The following is a 22582-nucleotide window of genomic DNA, read 5'->3' on the forward strand; positions in this document are numbered from 1 at the left end:
TCTTGCTGAGTATCCATCTCTCTCAATTTATACCCATTCAAGTAATAATCTGCCTTCCTACTTCCGCTACTGAAGCGGATAACCTCACGTTTATCCACATGGTGCTGCATCGTCCACATGGTGGACAAGCCCACTCAGTCACCCTGTCCAACTCATGCTGAAGCATCTTTCTCACAGTTCACTCTCCCACTCAAGTTTGTATCATACACAAATTTGGAGATTTAGCTTCCTCATCCAAATCATTAACCTATGATGTGCAGTGCAATTTAAATTCATTTCTCGTAATTGTTTCAGCCTGTTAACTGCTAACTACTGCAGCATTGTTAGGAAGAAGTGATAAAGTTAAGTGTGTTCTGGAGTTGAAAAATATTAACTTCAGCAGTAAACTGATCATAAATGATTATTTGAACGTCTGATTTGATTGAATAGATGCAATTCAATCAAATATAGGAAGAGACAAACAAGATCAAATGAAAAACTGCAAATACTGGAGATTTCAGATAAACATAAGTGCTGAAAATGCACGGAAGGTATATTAGCACCTGAAATAAAGGAGAAAGGTGAACCGATGATTCATTACACTTACTTAAGCATTAAAATGCAGCTGTGGATATGTTTCTGTTAAGGTTTTAAATTCTGTAATATTGAGTCTTTTTTTCCCACTAACAGTACAAAGGTAACAGTACAGTGGCTGAAATCCCTATTGAAAGTAACGCCAAATTAAATAGTGTACCATTTGCATTTTATGATATAGAACTGAAGTAAAGAAATCTTAGTCAAATCAGAGGAACTCTCTTTTCCCAACCCGATGTATGGCGGCAATAGTAGGATTCAGGTGGTTCAGTTGTATGCTTGTTGTAATCGTATAAATATAGATTACATTGGGTGAAGGTTTGTAATATTTACCATCTTGATGGTTTACAGATATTTCAGTGTTACTGAACTTGATTACATTACTGTAGATGGATTTATATAATATAGCCAGCATTAATTAACAAGGCATAAGGGTGTGTATTAAGTGGTGAAGGTCTGTAAAATTATTCTTTAGATGATATTGCGAACATAAATTTACACTCTGGTAGAGCCGGCCCATTGTGTCACATGCAGGTGCTGGATTGAACAGGTTGAGTGCTGCAGACAGACAGTAGGCACCACTTAGACATAGAGCTGTGCTAGGATTGGAGTTGCCAGGGCCTTATCTGGAGCCACCCCCAGTGACACATATACTGCTGTACAGTTTGACTTTCACTGTTCTCCAAGGGCTTGCAGAACACCTTTCAGGGAAAAAATGGAGGCTGTTGGAGTGCAAATGTTCAGACCATGTTCATTCCAGAGCTTTTACGTGTAAGTACTTTGTAACTTTTAAGAAGTTTCTAACTGAAAAGTTAAAAACAATTTTTTCTACTCGTAAATACGTTAAGGCAAGAGCTCTACGGGGGGAAAAAAAAGCAGGTTGTGAGAGTTTAAAGATCACTCAGAATCTGCTTTATGATTATTTCCATTCCCAATTTGCCAATGTATTGCGAACGGATTTTTAAAAATTTAAGACCCCTTCGCAGTTTTGTGTTTTACTTGACTCTGATCATTTATGATTACTTCTTGTTCCCAAATCTTTTAGATTGTCCAGTAAACGTGTCTGTACACAACACATTACATTCGTCAGTGAGAACAAAGCTAAATATAAATATTTAAATACATTGGTGTGAGCTCAAAAATCTCAAACATTTCAACTAGCTGTATAGTAATGTCTGCAAACTTGCTTCAACCTTTGTGTTGCATCCGATGGTAAAATAGTAAAGTTATAAAAACTGGACATTTCTGGCAGCTAAAATGTGAAGATGTATCATTTGGATCTGAGGATACCTTGTCAAGCACGTGCTCATTTTGGAACATGAAGATTTACAGCATTTTTTTAATACTTTGCCATGCTGGAGCCGAGAAATTCCAAGTATTTGTCTTTAAATAAAAGAGTACTGAAGCGAATCATCATTGTGGCCGTTTATTAAGTTCAAACTGAAGCAAATATCCAGCAGTTCAACTTATTAATTATTTACTGAGTAGTCATGGGTCAAAAGAGAAGGTTTTCTTGAACGAAATTAACATCGTCTTGTGGTGGTAAGGTTCCAGTGATTGTGTTGGGATTTGTATCAAAAAATAGCGCAAAACAGAAGTATGCCATTACTATCTAGATTTTTTTCATTGTTGTGGCACTTATCAGAAGGCGAGATATGATGTTTGAAGTTTTTAGTAAATAAGTAGTTGTTTAAGAAGGAGCTTAAACGTGAATTATAGTTGAACCAAAAGTATCACTGTGAAGGAAAATGTCACATGCTGCCATGTGTAATTGGAGTATTAGAATGTAACATTTATACAACTTTTCCTCCAGAATAAACCAAATCACCATGTTAATATTTGTACTCCTGGACCTTTTTTATGGGCAATAACAACACTTTTTTAATGAAAACCTCCAAGTTTTAGTCTCATGTTTGGTAGAGGTTTGCTAAACTAATGGCATTGATGTAAAGGTGAGCCGTTTTAATCTTTAATTATCAGAAAAAGGCTGTAAGTCCTCACCTGTGGTTATTATGCACTTCATCCACCTCCAGTGTGTTGTCTGCCATTTCCACTAGGTTTATTGGCAAAGACACAGACATTTTACCTTAAATGTGTTAAACTAAATGTTTCTTATTAATGCTGCAGCAGGCTCTTTTTGAACAATGAAATGTATTTTCAAACACACAACGCAGGACTGCAGAAATGATCTAAACGCCATTTATTGCTGACAGCAATTTTATATGTTGCACTGTCACAGTCAGTATGAACAGTTTGTATCCATTGTGGTAATTTATTAATACCTTCCTGCTGTTGATTTTTGGCCTGTCTAGAAATTGAAACCTAGAAAGCTGTCTGCTGAAATAACTAGATATTTTCATTGTGTTTCAGCAGTTGTTAGTTTAACATCCAGTAATTAATCTGATATGGTGAGATATCAGAAGGTGACTTTAAAACAAATTGGTAACGTTAAGTAGTCTAATGTTCTTTGGGTGATTCTCCAATCTCATTGTGCCTGGCGCGGATCCCAGAGAATAGTGCATGGGTCTAAAAATCAGTTTTGCACCCACTGCCAAACAGTTTGCAATTCTCCCTTCTAAGGGCACGAACTGGATCGAACCCAGAAAGGGTGCAAGGCAGATTTGCATGAGATTGACTGGATTTTGATCTCATTAGCTAGTTTGGCACCCAAAGCTTTTCCTTCCCAGAATGTTCTCACCTCTGCGGCGAGTGGACACACCAGTGTCAATCACTACTAGTCTCGACTAGCGGAGACCTGGCACGATGGTCACGCTGGAGGACCTGGGGGCCGTTAAAGTGTGGAAGGGGGCATTGTCAGGCAGTGCCCACCTGGCACACTGGCAATGCCCATCAGACAGCCTGGTAGTGGCCACCAGACAGCTGGCACTGCCAGTCTGTTGGGGCAGTGTTGAGAGGGTAGGACATGAGTTGCGGGCATGATGGGGGTTGTGCAGGCGGGGGGAACCGACCAGGGTTTGTACCGAGCTGGATCATTAAGATAGTCATGAAAGCAGGTGGGGTCAAGAGTAAGGCAGGCTGACTCACCAGGATGACCCTGATGGCCAATGACCCATGTCAGGGAGGGGTTGGGGGAATGTGGTGCTGATAGGATGGTGTGGGGAGGGAGTTCTGATGTCTGTGGGAGGGAGGGGGTCTCCCAGTGCACTGAGATCTGGCCTTGCAAAATGGTGCTCAGAATACAGGATCATGGATGTATTTAGCCCCCTCCCCAGTAGCAGCATGCAACCTCCAACTTTCCAGAAAAGTGACTGAATGTGGGAGGATTGCATTCTGGAGCATCCTGAGAAACCATTGCAGATTGCTCCGTTATTTTCACCGTTAAGACCCTTAAAATGTTTGGGAGATTCTGCTCCTTGTTTCTCAGTTAATCTCTGTGCTGTGTCAAGATGAAGGTTATCAATCCTGGAGAATTGACTAGTTTTCTCTAACTCCGTCGTCAGACATTCCTAACTTTCCACTTCCCATTGCAGCTGGGGCTCCTTTAGCGATATTGGCAATTGGTGCTATGATATGAGCACTTTTTTGTTGTGACCTTGGGTGTATTTTTAAATGATTTAAAGGAAACTACATAATTTTTCTTTGCAAGTTTTTAAACCTTAATGCTTTGATTAATTTTCATGTTACTTTCAGCTTCAAAACTGCATATTTTCCAGATGAACAGTAGGCAATTAATTTCATGCAAATAGGTAGCAGTAAATATTGAGATATAGATGTAGTAGAGATGTTTTTCAGTGTATTGTTGGGAATGATTCACATCTTGTCCCTTGCAGCTTTCTAATCTGAAGGCTAGATCCAGTGGTACCATGTGCCCGCTGGTTTGCAGTGGGTGAAGGGGAGTTACAGAACTGGAGAGTAGGTACAGTCCCCATTTCCTACTGGGCGCAGTTTGGTTGTTTTCTACATTTGGTGGACTGACGTACTTACAGTCATAAAGTGCCAAATTTAATGCAGAATATTTAAATAAAAACCTACTGCAATTAGCTTCATGCCATACATACTGCTTTCCTTCCTTCAAACTGAAGCAAGAGAAGCCTTTTAGATTACTGGAAGATTTATCTTTTATTGGAAGTTTTCCTTTTCTGTCAATGATTTAGTTAAAAGTGACTCTATATCCTATTGTTTTATGGAAGGGGAATCAAAACCAAGTATTGTCTTTAAGTGTGGTACAGTTATGGGGAATAATTGGACTAGAGTGTGCAGTTGCAATGCCTTTACCATTTTGAAGTCATATAGTCTGCCTTTCCTTAATTGATCTGCAGCAACGACACTTAGAGCCAACATTTAACATGAGATTACCACTTCTAGCGATTGACAAGATCATCACTGCCACCAATCGTTGACCCAATTTTGGCTACCATCTCAAAGCTAATTCATGTACTATCTGCACCAAACAGATGACTGATATTTGATAGTCAGTGTGTGCTGCCATCTTTCTCACTGAAATACATAATGTAGCTGCTGCATTTCCAAAAGTATTGGAAGGAGCTAAGTGGAATATCATTGAGGATTGTCGTTTTCATCCAGCATTGCAGTCGGTGATCATATTTGTAATAACAGTTTTATATGCAAAGTTGTGGAATGTGTGTCTGGTTAGGTACGTTGCATCGTAACAGTGTGCTGTGCTGAGGCCTTAATTTGCATAATTGAAAAGGAACTTTGCATACAAAATTATGTGTAACTTAGTCAACAGTGCTTTATTGCTGTAGAATTTTGGGCTAACTACCATCCACACTATTAATTACCAAATTCCCTCAATGTGTTATCTTGTTTTATATCTATTCTCAGATTTGAACTCAGTGAACCCCGTTACTGAATCTAGTTATTATTTCCTGGTAGGCATGGCGCTAATTGCTGCGGAATGTTTCAATAAGGGGAACCTTCTTGTGGTCACAAGTCCTTTTGCCCAATACTGTGCTGCACCATGAGTTTCCCACAGATTTGTTTTGTGCCATGTTAGATTTATTTCTTATTGATCTCACCCAACACTTCTTCCTTTGGATTTGATTACTTTTTGTTTTCTAACAAGTACCAACCATTTTAAGGGGCTGCATCTCTCTACATTTAAAAGGACTGTGTGCTTATAATAGATTATTATGCTAAGTCACATTCCCTGTTCAAGTTCTAAGTGGCACAGGATGTGATTGGCTGTCAATTAGACTTATAGAGTCTGGTGAAACCTGTTCCATTGACATCGAACTTGGGACTCTGATTTCTAGCCAAGGATCTTGAATAAAGCCTTGGAAGCAAATTTTCTTTAGGTACCAAGATTAAGCATAAAATGATTAATGGACAAGCATTAAGCCATTTGATTTTGAATTGTGGATGTAGTTGTAGGGAGGATATGGATAGTTTTATCTTTGAGCAGTAGGGTAAAATGAGCAATACTGTATAAGAACATAGATAGGAGCAGGAGTAGGCCATCTGGCCCTTGAGCCTGCTCTGCTACTCAGTAAGATCATGGCTGATCTTTTTGTGGACTCAGCTCCACTTACCTGCCCACTCACCATAACCCTTAATTCCTTTACTGTTCAAAAATTTATCTATCCTTGCCTTAAAAACATTCAATGAGGTAGCCTCAACTGCTTCGCTGGGCAGGGAATTCCACAGATTCACAACCCTTTGTATGAAGAAGTTCCTTCTCAACTCAGTCCTAAATCTGCTTTCCCTTATTTTGAGGCTAGTTCTAGTTTCACCTGCCAGTGGAAACGTCATCCCTGCTTCTATCTTAGCTACTCCTTTCATAATTTTCTATGTTTCTATAAGATCTCTCTTCATTCTTCTGAATTCCAATGAGTATAGCCCCAGTCTCCTTAGTCTCGCCTCATAAACCAACCCTCTCAAATCCAGAATCAACCTAGTGAATATCCTCTGCAACCCCTCTAAAGTGCTAGTATATCCTTTCTCAAGTAAGGAGACCAAACCTGTATACAGTACTCCAGGTGTGGCCTCACCAGCACCTTATACAGCGGCAACATAATCTCACTGTTTTTCAACTCCATTCCTCTAGCAATGAAGGACAAAATTCCATTTGCCTTCTTAATTACCTGATGCACCTGCAAATTAATTCCTTGATATTCCTGCACAACTCCTTGAGATTCTGTGCCCCTCTGCACAGCAGCATGGTGCAATTTTTTACCATTTAAATAATAGTCCATTTTACTGTTATTCCTACCAAAATGAATGATCTCACATTTATAAACATTGTATTCCATCTGCCAGACACTTGCCCACTCACTTAGATTATCTATATCCCTTTGCAGAGTTTCAGTGTCCTCTGCACACTTTGTTCTTTCACCCATCTTAGTGTCATCTGTGAATTTTGACACACAACACTTGGTCCCCAACTCCAAATTATCTATGTAAATCGTAAACAATTGCGGTCCCAACACTGATCCCTGAGGCACACCACTAGTTACTGATCGCCAACCAGAAAAACACCCATTTGCACCCCCTCTTTGCTTTCTGTTAGTTAACCAATCTTCTATCCTTGCAAATACATTACCCGAAACACTGTGCACTTTTATCTAATGTAGCAGTCTTTGGTACGGCACCTTGTTAAATGCCTTCTGGAAATCCAGATACACCACATCCACAGGTTCCCCATTGTCCACTGCACATGTAATACTCTCAAAGAATTTCACCAAATTAGTCAAACATGACCTGCACTTCATGAACCCATGCTGCGTCTTACCAATGGGACAATTTATATCCAGATGTCTCGCTGTTCCCTTGTTGATGATAGATTCAAGCATTTTCCATATTGCAGAAGTTCAGCTAACCTCCTTTATATCTACCTCCTTTTTTAAACAGCGGCGTCACATTTGCTGTTTTCCAATCTTGGGAGCCACCCCAGAGTCCAGCAAATTTTGGTAAATTACCACTAATGCATTTGCTATTTCTCCTGCCATCTTTTTTAGTACCTTGGGATGCATTCCATCAGGACCAGGAGACTTATCTACCTTTAGCCTCATTAACTTATTTCATTGTCTTATACGCCTCGCTCATTTAAGTCACTGGTCAGGCAACTTCTTAAGGTCTATAACAAGTGAATGATGTGAAATTATCATAGTGTTTTAGTGCCAAAGTTAAAATTTCCCAACTTTAAATTGATTTAAAATGTTGATGCTCCCTGAACAGGCAATTTTATTTGATAACACTGATAAAACACCCAAAATATGAGAAATAGAATCTAAAAATATTCGCAAGCTTTGCCTGTCATGTATCCATTTTTCATGTTAATTAGTGATGACGATAGCTATCTAAAATAAAACTATTATTTTACTGATATGTAACAGTGATTCAAAATTAATGCTTAATCAGCAAATCACACACAAACTGCTACCTGTTTTTTGCATCAAATTTTAATTTGACCCTGTGCTAATGTCAATACAGAAAGCAGTGATGTTACAGCAGAATTAGACTCATAGCTAAAACAAGAACCAACAATAGAAATAATTTTGATCCACAACTGTGTCTTTCCCTTGATTGCATTGTTCCCCAACCAATTTTGGCTTTAATGTTGAAAGTTTGTATGAAATACATTTTGACTAACTGGTTGATCTCACTTGACATTGTTCATGGATATTTTGGGATTTGGACACAGGTTTGTGATGTCTGTTGCAGTTCTGTTCCTGACCAGAGAGGGTAACAAAGTGCAGCACCCAGGGTTTGGAACGCCGTGTGGCTGGAGATCAGCGTACACACTTTGAAATTAAAACTAATAATATTAAAAGAGTCAGGAGTTACCTGTTTCATTACAACAAATATTAAACCAGTGCTGATTTAGACAATACCTTCAATAAACTCATGGACCTAATCATTTAGGCAGAAATATGGGACATGAGTTGTACATTCTTAGAGAAACAGGAATAGGAGGGAAACAAGTTTAAAAACTTGCTGATTAAACTAGTCTCTATATTCATAGCTGTACTATTTTAGTATGAACCAACTGCTGAGTACGTCATCAGTTACTTCTAGGATCTGTCCTATGCCCAAGTATAATGCAATTTGTACAGTGGGTCATGGACCTAATGTTGTGGCAAACTATTAGTGCATATATATCGTAAATCTACTTTAAATGCGAACATTTGGCTGTCAAGATGATGATGAAGATGCTAATTATTGCTATTTCTAACCTTCACATTTTGGAACAAATTGCAAGGCCTACTTACCAAAGGAATAGGCTGTCAACAATGAAAAGAACATTTCATTAAATCCCACAAAATGTAGTCAAACTTGTTTCATTTTAACGATCTGGCCTGCTGTTGCTCTTGGAAAAACAGATAGGCATACTGGTATCAGTGCTACTCAAAGGGTGTCCCCTGTTTTACCTTGAAAATGCTGGTTTTAGTCAAACACTTATTTTACATTCAGATAAAGGCAAGGAATCATAAAATCAGGGATGGGAGGGGGCTGGGTGGGTGGTACAAATTGGGTCTGACCCATTTCAAAGACTTGAAACCAGATGCTTTCACCACATATAATTGTGTAAATAATTGTTGATTGGCAGAAGCAGAAACCTGAGCTTCATTTAATTCCTGAGTAAACACAGTCTCCCATGCAGCAAATAAAAATCATGCCATTGATCATATATGAGATATTCACCAAACATTAATGAGCAGGATATGGTTTCTCTTTTTTACAATTTCCAGTGTTCATAATGCCAAGGTGTCCTGTTTCTTTTTCAGGTTATCTTTTTAAATTTTTATCTGTGCGGCAAGTTTATCTGCTTTTCTTTCTGATATATTTATAAAAATATAAATACGCCATGCAGTTTAAAAGTTGTTGCACGAATATGGGAACTGTGGCCTATTGCACTGATGTATATAGGGTAGTAGCTCCACGTATTTTTCGGTGAAGAAATTCAAAGCCACCTTGTTAACTCATGCTTTTAGTGCTTAACAATATAGCATGTACACAGACCTGACCACCTGAGATTCTTCATTATATTTTAGAAGTAAAGTTTATTTATTAGTCACAAGTAGGCTTACATTCACACTATAATGAAGTTACGGTGAAAATCCTCTGGTCACCAAACTCCAGTGTCTGTCTGGGTACGCTGAAGCAGAATTTAGCATGGCCAATGCACCTAACCTGCACATCTTTGGATTGTGGGAGGAAACCCACACAGACGCAGGGAGAATGTGCAAACTCCACACAGACAGTGACCCCAGCGGGAATCAAACCTAGGTCCTTGGTGCTGTGAGACAGCAGTGCTAACCACTGTGCCACCGTGCTGTGAAGGATCTTCCTAATATCCAAGGAAATCTGCCGTCTTTACCTGGTCTGGCCTACACTTGACCCCAGATCCACACCAATGTGGTTGACTCTCAGCTGCCCTCTGAAATGGCCTAGCAAGCCATACTGTAAGGGCAACTATGGACAGACAATAAATGCTGGCCTGCCAATGATGTCCATGTCCCACGAACAGATTAAAAAAAAGTCAGCAGCCTGTTTGCTGGTTGGTGGCCCCTGATCTCTTAACCTCAGCCCTATAGTGATGTCACCGCATCATACTTAATGAAATAATGAAATGAGCTGCCCTTCCCTTCAAGTTCTTCTACACAGCTAGCATTGGATTATTGTTCACCACATGTGCAAGGAGTGTCAATATCTGCTAACCCAGCCAAGCAACGTTCCTTTTCACAGAAGTTCTTTGGTTAGTACAGCTATTGATAGTTTGAAAACTGATTTTCTGATTATGACATTGGATCTAAAAATGATGGAAGTTTGCTGCGAAATGTGAATCAGTTAATTTGGTGAAAACTTTCCCACATAGAAGCAGGAGTAGGCCAGTTGACTCCTTGAGCCTGCTGCACCATTCAACTAGATTATGGCTGATCTTCTAACTCAGTGCCGCTTTCCTGTAATATCTTTATTCTATATTTAGGATAAATAGATCCCTAAATATCTTTAAGATCTAGAAATCTATTCATTCTGTCCTGAATGTACTTGATGCGTAAGTCTCTACAGCCCCCTGGGGTAGAAAATTCCAAAGAAATATTGCCTCACCTCATGACCTTGTCTGTTATTGTGAGACCTTGTTCCTAACTTTTACACCTCAGTCAGGGGAACATATTTCCTGCATCTACTCTATAGAGCCCTGTAAGAATTTTATGTGCTTCAATGAGATCACCTCTCATTCTTCTAAACTCTTGTGAAATATAGGCCTCATTTTCTCAATCTCTCCTCATAAAACAAGCCCGCTATCTCGGGAATCAGTCTGGTGAATCTTCATTGATCTCCCTCTATGGCAAGTGTAATGTCCCTGAGGTAAGGAGACAGAAACTGCACTTGAAATCTAGGCACTGTCTCTCTAAGGCTCTATATACTTGCAGAAAGACTTCTTTACACCTGTATTCAAATCTTCTTACAATCAAGGCCAACATACCATTTTCCTTCATAGTTACTTGCTGTACCTACATATTAGCTTTCAGTGACTTGTGAACAAGAACCTCCAGGTCCCTTTGGACACCAACACTTCCCAATCCCTCATCAGTTAAAAAATATCCTGTTTTTATTTGTCCCATCAAAGTGGAGCATTTCACATTTTTCCATGTTATATTTCATCTGCCATGTTGTTGCCTACTCACTTAGCTTGTACAATTCCCTTAAAACCTTTTTGCATCCTCCTCACAACTCTCATTCCCACCCAGTTTTTGTATCATCAGCAAACTTAGAAATATTACATTTGGCATCTACATCCAAAAGATTGATATAGACTGTGAATAACTTAAGGACTGATAACTTACAGTAATTCACTAGTCACAGCCTGTCAAGCTGGCAATGACCCATTTATTCCTACTCTCTCTTTTCTATCTGTTAACCAATTCTCAGTCCATGCCAGATCACCCCTGTCCCATGTACTCTAATTTTGCTCACTGACCTGTTTGAGAACTTTTTGAAAGCTTTCTGGAAATCCAAATGCATCTCATTCACTGGTTCCCCCTTCTGCTAGTTACATCCTCAAAAAAAACTGAAACAAGTTTGTCAAATATGATTTTCTTTTTGTCCAAATTGATTCTGTCTATTATTTTCTAAGCATCCAGTTATCACAACTTTTATAATAGATTCTAGCTTTGTCCCTATTGCTGATGTCAGGCTAAACAGGTCTATAGTTCCCCACTTTCTCTTTCTCCCCTTTCTTAAAAAGTGCGTTTACCTTCCAGTTTGCAGGAACAATTCCAGAATCTGTAGATATTTGGCAGATGACCACCAACACATCCATTATCTCCACAACTAACCCTTCCAGCACTCCGTGATGTAGATAATCAGGTCCAGGAGGTTTATCAATTTAAATTCCCATTAATTTCTCCAGTAGTATTCCAGCTCCTCATTCTCCTAGTCCTATGTTTCTGTAGTATACCAGGAAGGTTTTTTATTTCTTCTCCCTGAAGACAGACACAGAGGGAGGAATTTTCCGGCCCTTCCTGCTAGCTAGCTCTTCTAGTTGTATCATAATCGACTCTCTGTTGCAGGTTATCCGCTGGTAGGGCTGGTGATCCATGCTGAAGTCCCTAAGCCTTAGTGGGACCAAAAGATTTTGCCGGTGGCTAATGGCTCTGTAGTCACCAGAGGAAATACTGGCCAAAGTATTTGTTTACTTTCAGACACTTCCCTCTTCCCTACTATACATTTGGGAATCTCTGATTGTAATGGGGCCCATGTTTGGGATTCCATGAAAAGTTATAACTAATGCCATCAGTTACGACTGAGTCTTTAACAATCTGAATATTAGTTGTTGCTCAACAGTAGACCTAGCCCAGAAAAAATGCTTTGTTTGTACATTGTTGTTAAATATCTCTTATGATTTATGAAAATTTTTAAGCTAATTGTTTTTAAATCTGATTGCATACCTATTCTTCTGCTCTGTTTTAAAAAAAAATATCTGATTATTAATACTTTGCTGCTTGGCTAGCTGTGAGAATTCTTTAGTGTGATTGGCTCCTTTGACTGCTTGATACTGTCACCTCAGCACCATGCTGGGAATCTCCAACAATAGACAACACTACGATCCATTGCATGGCATGAGATGCAAGATCTTTCAGTAAGCTTGCTTCAAGGTCAGCAGCACACGCCCTTGCTTTGCCATTTGGAAAATCCAGATCATCATGTCACTTAATGTAAAAATATATATAAAAGAGACACAGAGGTTTTATATGGTGCATTTATTTTGTTGGAATATATTGGTTTTATTTGAAAGTAACATTCAAGTTGATTAGTAGAAGCTGCTAACAGATTAACATTTCTGGCGCTCCATTTCAAGTTACTCTGCTTGTAGCCAAAAACAACTGTTGTTATGGGCCTGAGCACATGGAACCTGTAGCTGTGTTGGCTTTGCCTTAATTGTTATTTAGCCCTATGCTACTACAATTCTGCACACAAGTGCTGGATAATGAACTTAACTGACATTTCCTACTAGTTACGTGACTCCTCATGAAGGGGAGGGGACATTATTTCAAGCAATTATTGTTTGGCTGTTATTCTTGCTACGAATAAAGTGGCATTCACGGGTGGTGTTAGCAATTTGATGCTTATTGCAATACTTTCTAATTGCAGGCAGTTGAAGGAAGCACTGCAAAACTCTGTGTTGGATTGTCTCATTTATGCAGTTTTTGGATCAATGAAAATGCTTTCTAAGAATTTAAAAGCTACCTTGCTATTTCAAGCATTTCCACTCTATACTGTTCCTCTTTGCCACTGAAACCCATTTGGTTCATTAATGTCCTTTAAGGAAGGAAATCTGCTGTCCTTGCTTGGTCCTGCCTACACATGACTCTGACCCACAGTAATATATTGACTCTTACATGCTCTCTGAAATGGCCTAGCAAGCCACTCTGTTGTGTCCAACCACTGTGAAGAAAACGCAAAGGAATGAAACTGGATGGACAACACGGCACCAACCTAGGCACTGGAAATGACTATGGCAAACCAGCTCTGTCAACCCTGCAAAGTCTTCCTTACTAACATCTGAGGGCTGGTGTAAAAGTTCAGAGAGCTATCTCACAGACTAGTCAAACAACAGACTGACACAGTCATACTCGTGGAATCATACCTTACAGATAATGTCCCAGACACCATCATCATCATTCCTGGGCGTGTTCTGCCCCACCATTAGGACAGACCCAGCAGAGGTGGCAGCACCCTAGTGTACAGTCAGGAGGGACGTTTACTGGCATTCCTCAAGATCAACTCTGGACTCTGAAGTTTCATGGCACCAGATCAAAAATGGACAAGGAAACATCCTGCTGATTACCACAGACTGTGCCCCTCAGCTGATGAATCAGTACTCCTCTGCATTGAACACCACTTGAAGGAAATATTAAGAGTGGCAAGGCCACAGAATGTTTTCTGGATAGAGGACTTCAACATCCATCACTAAGAGTGACTCAGTACTACCACCACAGACTGAGTTGGCCAGGTACTAAAGGACATAGCTGCTAGACTGGAACTGCAGGAGGGGCTGAGAGAACCAACAAGAGGGAACAACATACTTGACCTCATCCTCACCAAGCTCTCCTACAACAGATGCATCTGACAGTATTGGTAGGAGTGACCACCACACAGGTCTTGCGGAGGTGAAATTCCGTCTTCACGTTGAGGATATCCTCCACTGTGTTGTGTGGCATGGTTACTGTGCTGAAGGATAGACTTCAAATAGATCTAGCAACTCAAGGCTGGACATCCATAAGGCACTGTGAGCCATCAGCAGTAGCAGAATTGTACTTGACCGCAATCTCTGATCTCATGGCCTGGCATATCTCCCACTTGACCATTACCACCAAGCTCAGGGATCAATCCTGGCTCAATGTGGAGTCAGTAAAAAGTCTGACAACACCAGGTTTTAGTCCAACCGATTTATTTGATAGTAAACTCACAAGCTTTCGGGTTAGCCTCAGATAGAGGCCAGAACTCTCCATTCACCTGACGAAGGGGCTAACCCGAAAGCTTGTGAGTTTACTATCAAATAAATTGGTTGGACTAAAACCTGGTGTTGTCAGACTTCTTACTGTGTTTACTCCAGTCCAATGCCGGCACATCCACATCAATGTAGAGTGCCAGAGGGCATGCCAGAAGTAATACTGGGGATAATTAAAAATGAGATGACAACCTTTGAAGCTACAACACAGGAATACTTGTGCGCCAAGCAGCATAGGTAGCAACTGATAGAGCTAAGCGATCCCACAACCAAAGGATGAGATCCAAGTTCTGAAGTCCTGCCACATTCAGCCGTGAATAGTGAATGAACAGATAAACAACTCACTGGAGAAGACTCCACGAATAGCCCTATCTTCAATGAAAGAGGACTCCACATCTGTGCAAAAGATAAGGCTGAAGCATTCACAATGAACTTCAGCCAAGTGGATGATCCATCATGGCCTCCTCAGGAAGTCCAAGTTCCACAATGTCAGTTTTCAGCCAGTTTGGTTCACTCCATGGCTCTGATTTTACCGGCACAGTTGCCTGAGGTTCTTAAGATCATGCCCGAGGCTAATGGGGAATGCCATTCTGCGAGCCTGGATTTTCGGAGCTGCCGTGCCAGTAAAATCAGGGCCTGCATGATATCAAACAGCTGAAGGCACTGGATACTGAAAGACTATGGGCCTTGACAATAATCCAGCAATAGTCCTGAAGACTTGTGCTCCAGAACTTGCCGTGCCCTTAGCCAAGCTGTTCCAGGACAGCTACAACATTGAGGGAACCATGGCTATCCATGCTGGCTTCTTGATTGTTCGTGTTTCTACTTCTTTTTTCCTTTTAATATTGCAATCCTGGTTCTTTTGAGTATGCCCGTTTTGTGCCTACTTCGGGTCTCTGCTTTACACATATTTCTCTCCTTTTCTTTTGAATAGGCTTTTGGTATTCTGCCAATAGTGGGGCATAAATGGTATTGTGAAACAGTTGAAGTGGCAGTAAAGGTTGATAACATCTGGTTAATGTCAACTGGAGCTCGTGTGTCCAAGTTGCTTCACTATAAAGGCTAAAACCAAGTGGAGGTCAAATCATATAAAATTGAAACAAAACACTGCGCTTTGCTCTGCTTCGCTTTCTGCTGCTGTTTTTATTGTTTTGCATTAACTTAATTACGATGATAGATTAGAAACCAGTGGGGGTAGTGAGAGGAAAATGATGACAATGCTGAGCCTTTGCAGGTACTCAAAAATATTATACGTTACCAGTGTAACAGTTAATAATTCAAGTTTCAAGTTACATTTTGAGTTTGAATCAGTGCAGACTGCTGTGTTATTAGGGCAAGTAATAAAAACATAACTGAAATAGTGTGGGGTCAGTAAAAGTAATTTGGACGCTGCAAAGTCCTTGAAATTATTGTTATAATGAGTATAACAACCATGGAGAGCTGAAAGTTATCTGATGCTGTTTATGGCAGAGTTGCGATTTGTCTGAAATATTTTACTTTTTCAAATTACTTAATGGACAAAACACTTGGAATCATTTTAGAACTAGTTACAGCACAGAAGGAGACCATTTGAGCAGTTGAGGACATGTTGGCTTTCTGCAAGAGCAATTTGGCTTGTCTCACACCCCTGACTTTTCCTCATTGCCATGTGAAATGAGGAACGTTGGTAGTTTTGCTACACAGCTTCAGTGCTAATTTTAACGACAAGTTCAGTAACTCTGACTGTGGGTCAATTTTTGTGTAATCCACAGTGATGCACTTACATTTGTTTTGTGTTATACAATAGGATGATGTAAACTTTATACAAAGATGTACCAGGGTTTAAAACAAGAGGTAGCTGGAGCAATGACTATATTGTTTTTCATTTTTAGCTCTTCCTAATTTGCAGTAATATTTCCAGAAGTTTACATTATTCCTAATTTAATTTTGACTAAATTTTACAAAAAAAAGCAAATTTACAAATCCCCTCAATTTTCAACAATCCCCATGCTTTTTCCATGCACATAAAGATTTGGTTGTGTGCATCTTTGAGCTTTACCTGGAGATAGCATCTGATGGGACCTGTTGTGTTTATCCTTGTGTCTTTAAGTATGCTACCAAATGATAAGTCCAATTAAATTTCAAAAATGATAACTCTTCAATTACTTCATGCTTCGTGGGCGGCACGGTGGCACAGTGGTTAGCACTACTGCCTCACAGCACCAGGGACCTGGGTTCAATTCCTGGCTTGGGTGACTGTGCGGAGTCTGCATCTTCTTCCTGTGTCTGCGTGGGTTTCCTCCAGGTGCTCCAGTTTCCTCCCACAGTCCAAGGTTAGGTGCAATGGCCATGCTAAATTTTCTCTGTGTACCTGAACAGACACTGGCATGTAGTGACTAAGAGATTTTCACATTACAGTGTTAATATAAGCCTACTTGTGACACTAATAAATTTGAAACTTAAATGTTTAGCAACCAGGTTCCTCCATTCCTCCTGATTTTGACTTATTTCTTTACTATGTCCGGATGTACTCTATCAACCACTCAAACTAATTCAAAGCAACTGCTGTGGAGAAAGAAATTTGGAATAGATTGCTAGCAGGCTCTTTCACCCAGAGAATGTCAGAGAGCCTGGTTTTAGATTTCCTCTCTGATGTCAAGGGACATAATAAACTTTCAAAAAAAAAGGTTATACAGTAGTAAAATAATAAAACATTCTAAGTAAAATCAGATTGGAAAATTTAAATTGCAGAGTCAGTGGAAAAATAACTCCATATATTTGTTCCTGTTGTGAATTTTATGACGTGGTAATTTCCCCTGATTTTCACATGGAAGATCTCTCTCTCTCTGTCTCTCATTTCCCTGCCTCAACTTTTACTTTTGTAGGCAACTGAAAAATTTAAGGGTAAATTGGGGTAAAAACAGAAAATCTTGAGTATTATTTAACAACGTATGGGCATATCCCTCCCGATGTTTTTTTCTTGAAAAAGTATAAATTATATTTTCACAGTTTGCTCCCTTGGTTTATGCATGGGTGTAAAAATTCATTAGTCATTAAAGAGATTGAGAGACCATGGGTTAATAAAAGTATCCAGCATCCTTAGCTTTATCAACAGGCATTCAGAAGCAAGGAAATTATGTTAAACTTAGGGAAAACACTGGTTCTGCCTCAACTGGGGTATGTTACATCCAGTTCTGGATGCCATAGTTAGGAATAATGCAAAGGCAACAGAGCGGGCACAGAAAACATTCACAAAGAATGCTTCCAGCTCAGAGAAACTTCAGTACTGTTGTTAGATTGGAGAAGTTGGGATTGTTTTCTTTGGATAAGGCAAGGTTGAGAGGAGATTTAAGAGGTGTCTGGACAGAGTGGATAGCCATTAAAAAGCATGGCATGAGACCAATTGAGTCGTTGTATTCCATCTTCCTGATTTTAGAGGCAATTTTCTGAGGACTTGGTACAGATTTAAGATAATTGGCATGAGAAGCAGTTAAGCACTCACTGCATAAAATAATTTCTTGTTTCTTAAGATCTGCAATGCACAGCCTGAGGGTGTGGTGGAGGCGGGTTCAATTGAGACATTTAAGAGGGAATTAGATAATCGTCTGAAAGGGAAGAATGTGCAGATTAATGGGGAAAAGGCAGACAAATGGTACTAGTTGAATTACTCAGAGAGCCAGTACGGAATGGTCTCCGTCTGTGCTTTAACCATTCTGTGATCTTCGGAAGATTGTAGATAAGTAGGTTGTATGTGTGGAAGAGGGAATGCCAACAATTGTAAATGTAGCTTTAATCATTTGGAACATTCTTCAACCATAGATGTTCCCCCAAAACTGTTGCATTGTCATGACAATTGTAGGTTTAGTGGACACCTTGCTCTCTCAGCCTGGGCCTCAGGATGTCCGAGCACTCCTTGCATTAAAACAGGAAACACTAAGACATTGAATGGTCTCCTTAATCTCTCTTACGTACATGTCCCTAATAAAACTCCTTTGTAGCTATTTTATTTGAAAATAGCGAGAACCTGTACATGCCATAAACCTTCCCATATGTGTGGGGTACAACTGCATTATTGTTAAAAGAGCTGAAATGAATCATTTTACAGCACCCAAACTGTAACGACGCAAACTATCTATGTTATATAGCATTTAAAATCTACATTCCTATCAATTAATGAGTAAACTTTAAACTTTGAATGTTCCATTGGAGAAAGAGTTGGAAATTTTGTTACCTGACAAAAATGGAGTTCCAATGCTGATTCATTTTAGAAGAGCTATTTATGAGTTGGGAATGGCAATCAGAAACAATGCAGCCTGCGTGCATATGGTGCTGACCTTTGTTGTGCCAGAGGCACAGCCAGAAATTAGTGGAGCAAAGCAGAGGTCAGATTCTTCTGTTAACAAAACACGCATTTCTCATTCTTTCCAGAAGTATCTTAAAAACGTATCTTGCCTGAAATGCAAATTTTGACTATTGAATTGCATTATGGAGTTCCAGGTCTTTGGGGTGAGGGGAGGGGAAGTCTGTGGCATGGGAAGGTGATGTTATGAAATTAAAAGCAGTATGCTACTTCAGATGAAATATTTTCATATATTTTGAAGAACGGAACTCCATCCGTATTGCAACATTATCCTCGGTAATGACAAGTTCTTGTTATACTTAGGGTTTAACAGCGGAGGAGGGATGGGTAGTTGTGGTTGTAGTGTTGTAGTGTATGTTCTACTATTTTTGCTAATGGAAATAGTAACGTGGCCAGCACAGTTTTTCAGGCTCCTGCTATGCAAGTGCACTTTACCTTCTGATCTATGCTGTCAGAGTTTTTATTTTCATTTTTGTGTGACAGTAATAAGTACCTCTAAAAATGTAATACTTTTGTAGCCATACTTAAGTGGCACTATTTGTATTTACAGTAGGACCCCAGCTTGTTTTATTGAGCTATGTGTAAACATTTCATGGCAGTTATAGTGTTTTGCATTATCAAGTTAGACCTTCATATTGGCTGCTGTGTAAACACTGTAAATATTAGAAGCTGCAACTTCAGAACAATGTGACCTTCAGCAAAAGCTTTTTGTACTCTCTGAATTCTGCAAGTCTAGTTGTGCATGAGATTTGCCCTTGAAGGTGGCGTGTAAGACATTGTTAACATTGGTGGTCTCAAAAAAAATTGGCAGATTCAATCTGGTTCAACTTGGATTGCTTTACTAAATCTTTAAAAATGCATATGCTTTGGAAAGGCTGTACTGTATTTGTTCCACTCATAGACACATTTGCTTCTGTTAAAAATGGATGCCTAATATTAATGATATGAAATCTACATCCAGCTTTTTAAGATTATACTCTATTTCCTCCTGTATTATCCTGTGGGACATGCACAGTTGTTTTGCTTGCTGTGCCATTCTGTGACAGCAACGGTTCGAGAAATCGTCATAGATATTTGCACACTGTCTCCATGTTGCTCTCATTAGTGTGAGGATAGTAGCTGGTGTTTCTTTTTAACTTTGCACATTGTATTTATTCTTTTGACTGAAGGAATTAGAAAATAAATTTCCATGTCCCCTTAAGGTGAGATTGTGCAGCTGTCCCATGGCTACTCTAATTGTTTGGAAGTTTGTAAGGCCAGCCCAGTATTTATTTACGTTTATTCTGGGGATCCGACAGCACCTTTGGCAAAGACAGCATTTATTGTCCATCTGTAATTGCACTGCAGGAAGTGGTGGTGAGCTGTATTTTTAAACCATTGTGATCCATGTGATGAAGGGGATCTCACAATACTTGTTAGGTAGGGAATTTGAGGATTTAACTATGATGATGAGAGAATATTTTAGTATTCAAATTTAGGATGTTGTGTGACTTGGAAGCAAATATGGAGGTAATTGTGTCCTCATCTGTCTTCTGCCCTTGCATTATTAAGTGGTAGAGATTGAGGGTTTGGGAAGTATGATTTGGCTTCATATTATTCCATGCCCTTTTCCTTACTTCCTAGCTGAAAAAGTGTGGAAATGGATTAGGAAAGGTTTGGAAAAGAGTGGTAGCATTCATTCCAGGCCTCCAATGTCTAGGGAGTGCTTTTGGATGTTAGACTGAGGCATGCTTCAATGCCGCAGGACATCTGAAAATGCTTTACAACCATGAAGTAGTTTTGAAGTGTTGTTCACAGTTGTAGTGAAAGAAACACAGCAGCCAATGGCGTGCAACAAGTGCTTGATAGTTATACAATGATGAACAGTACTATTTGACTTTCTTAAGTGGAAGGAAGGAAGAACTTATTTTCAAAATTAAGGGATTATCAGAGTTGGGTAAATGGTATGCTAAATAGGCAGTGTAAAGACCACTTTAAAATATTGCACTTTTAAGTGTGATACTTGGGATGACACAGGTATTGACAGACCATAATAATGAACTTGGGATTGCCAGATTTAGCTGCCAAGAGTCTGGCACATGAGACAGTGACTCCTCTATCATTCAGTACGATCATGGCTGATCTCACTGTGGCCTTAACCCTGCGGCACCTACCCAACCCATTCTCCTTAATTCCCCTGTAGACCAAAAATCTGCCTAATTCTCCTTTGTCTGATTCTTCCAGATCCTGATTTCCTGCTGCCCTTGAACCTCGTCTTCTAGGAATCTGATTGCTGATATTGCTTATGGCCAGACATGTGCATTTTGAATTACTGCTCAACAGTAACTTTAAAGCCAGGTCCTCAGTGTGGTCCACCCCAAATGGTAGTAGTGGTGCTAATGGTACTGGTAACCCAAACTTGTAACTTTAATCCCATTTTACTTTACATTCATTCATGCATTCTTAAATTGCTTCTCTCAGTTTCTATTTCTCTGTGCTGATTTATTTTAGTCCTTTCTATGCGTCCTTTCCTTTTTACAATGGTTCCTTCTATTACTACAACAAGAAGATATTTACATCTCTGTCCCTAGACAGATTTCTGGCTCTTCGACTATAGCTCACCCTCTGGCTAGGTTGCAGACTTACTGTCTGATTCCAGTTTGCTCAGGTTAGACTGAACCTCGGCTTCTCTGGCGCCCTCTCCAGGTCCTATTAGTACATTGAATGGCTTCAGTTACACTATGGAGATGTTCAGTGAAACAGTATATATTTTTTTCTATTGAGCACAACTCTCTTCCTGACCAGTGAGAGATTGGATAGGTCACATCTTCAATAGCATCAGATCATCATTTCCTCATCTGGGAAGGGGAGAGATTTTAAAGTGATTTATATAATATGTGTCATTTGTCAACCAGTTATGAGATGCAAACTATCCTTATCGGAACACATTCAGCAATGCCTCTGGCCTCTACTGACCAACCTTGGTTCACGGTCTCCTAATGAATCTTATTTAAAGTTCTCATTCTTGTACTTTTATGACTTCACCTCCTTATGTCTATAACCTCTTCTAGCTTACAATCTCCACTTCCTCCTCTCTCTCTCTCTCTCTCTTTCTCCCCCCCCCCCCCCCCCACCTCCCCCAGCCCAAAGAAAGACTCAATAAAATAGCTGGCCTGAAGGCACTTGATTCAGATGCACTCAGAAAGTGATACAGGAAAATTGTCCAGCTGCTGTCTGAGACCAAGAAACCTATCCAGCAACAGAGTCTATATTGGAATATCAATGATGACATCAACAATAATATTGGATGAAAGGTTCCTATGTCGATCGTGATCCAGTTCAGAAATTGGAGTCACAAGCTATGGCTATGGCATCCGTGGAACTGAGATTGAATTTTGACAGCTGGAAGGCCCCTTTAATTTTTTTTCTTTTTTTTCTGATAGTGGGCATGGCTTAATAATCTGGTCTCTGAGGCCCAATTTCTGATCCAACCAGAGCCTGTAAATTGGTGGGTCTTTTTTTTGTGTACACCCTGCTTTTTCAACATGTCGGCCCCTGGTCAATAACTCCCCTTGCCCCGCTCAACAATCTTAAGTATCCTTCTATCCCCTAACAATCCCCAGGGTTTTACTATGGGGCCACACAAAATCTGTAACATTCAAATGGGGTCTCATTGGGAAAATCTTTGGGAAGCACTATTACAGAGTATCTGTTAGTGGGAGGAAACTGTCTTGAGGTGCTTCACGGAGGCA

General features: G+C 39.8%; 1 protein-coding gene across 3 annotated transcripts in view; it reads left to right on the forward strand.

The window, feature by feature from the left end:
- LOC145339059 (microphthalmia-associated transcription factor-like) overlaps positions 1–22582 on the forward strand; it is a 261551-nt gene that overhangs the window by 116233 nt on the left and 122736 nt on the right. Inside the window, exon 1 of one of the 3 annotated variants that reach the window (XM_080183491.1) lies at positions 1214–1344. The exons of the other annotated variants lie outside the window; for them this stretch is intronic. Coding sequence (XP_080039617.1) covers positions 1289–1344 — 56 coding nt within the window. The 5' untranslated portion in view covers positions 1214–1288. Of the gene's footprint in view, positions 1–1213; positions 1345–22582 lie in introns of those variants that run through there. 3 annotated transcript variants of the gene reach the window in all.

Source organism: Carcharhinus amblyrhynchos, chromosome 3 (assembly GCF_965287045.1).
Source record: "Carcharhinus amblyrhynchos chromosome 3, sCarAmb.v2.hapA, whole genome shotgun sequence".
Classification (NCBI taxonomy): Eukaryota; Metazoa; Chordata; class Chondrichthyes; order Carcharhiniformes; family Carcharhinidae; genus Carcharhinus; species Carcharhinus amblyrhynchos.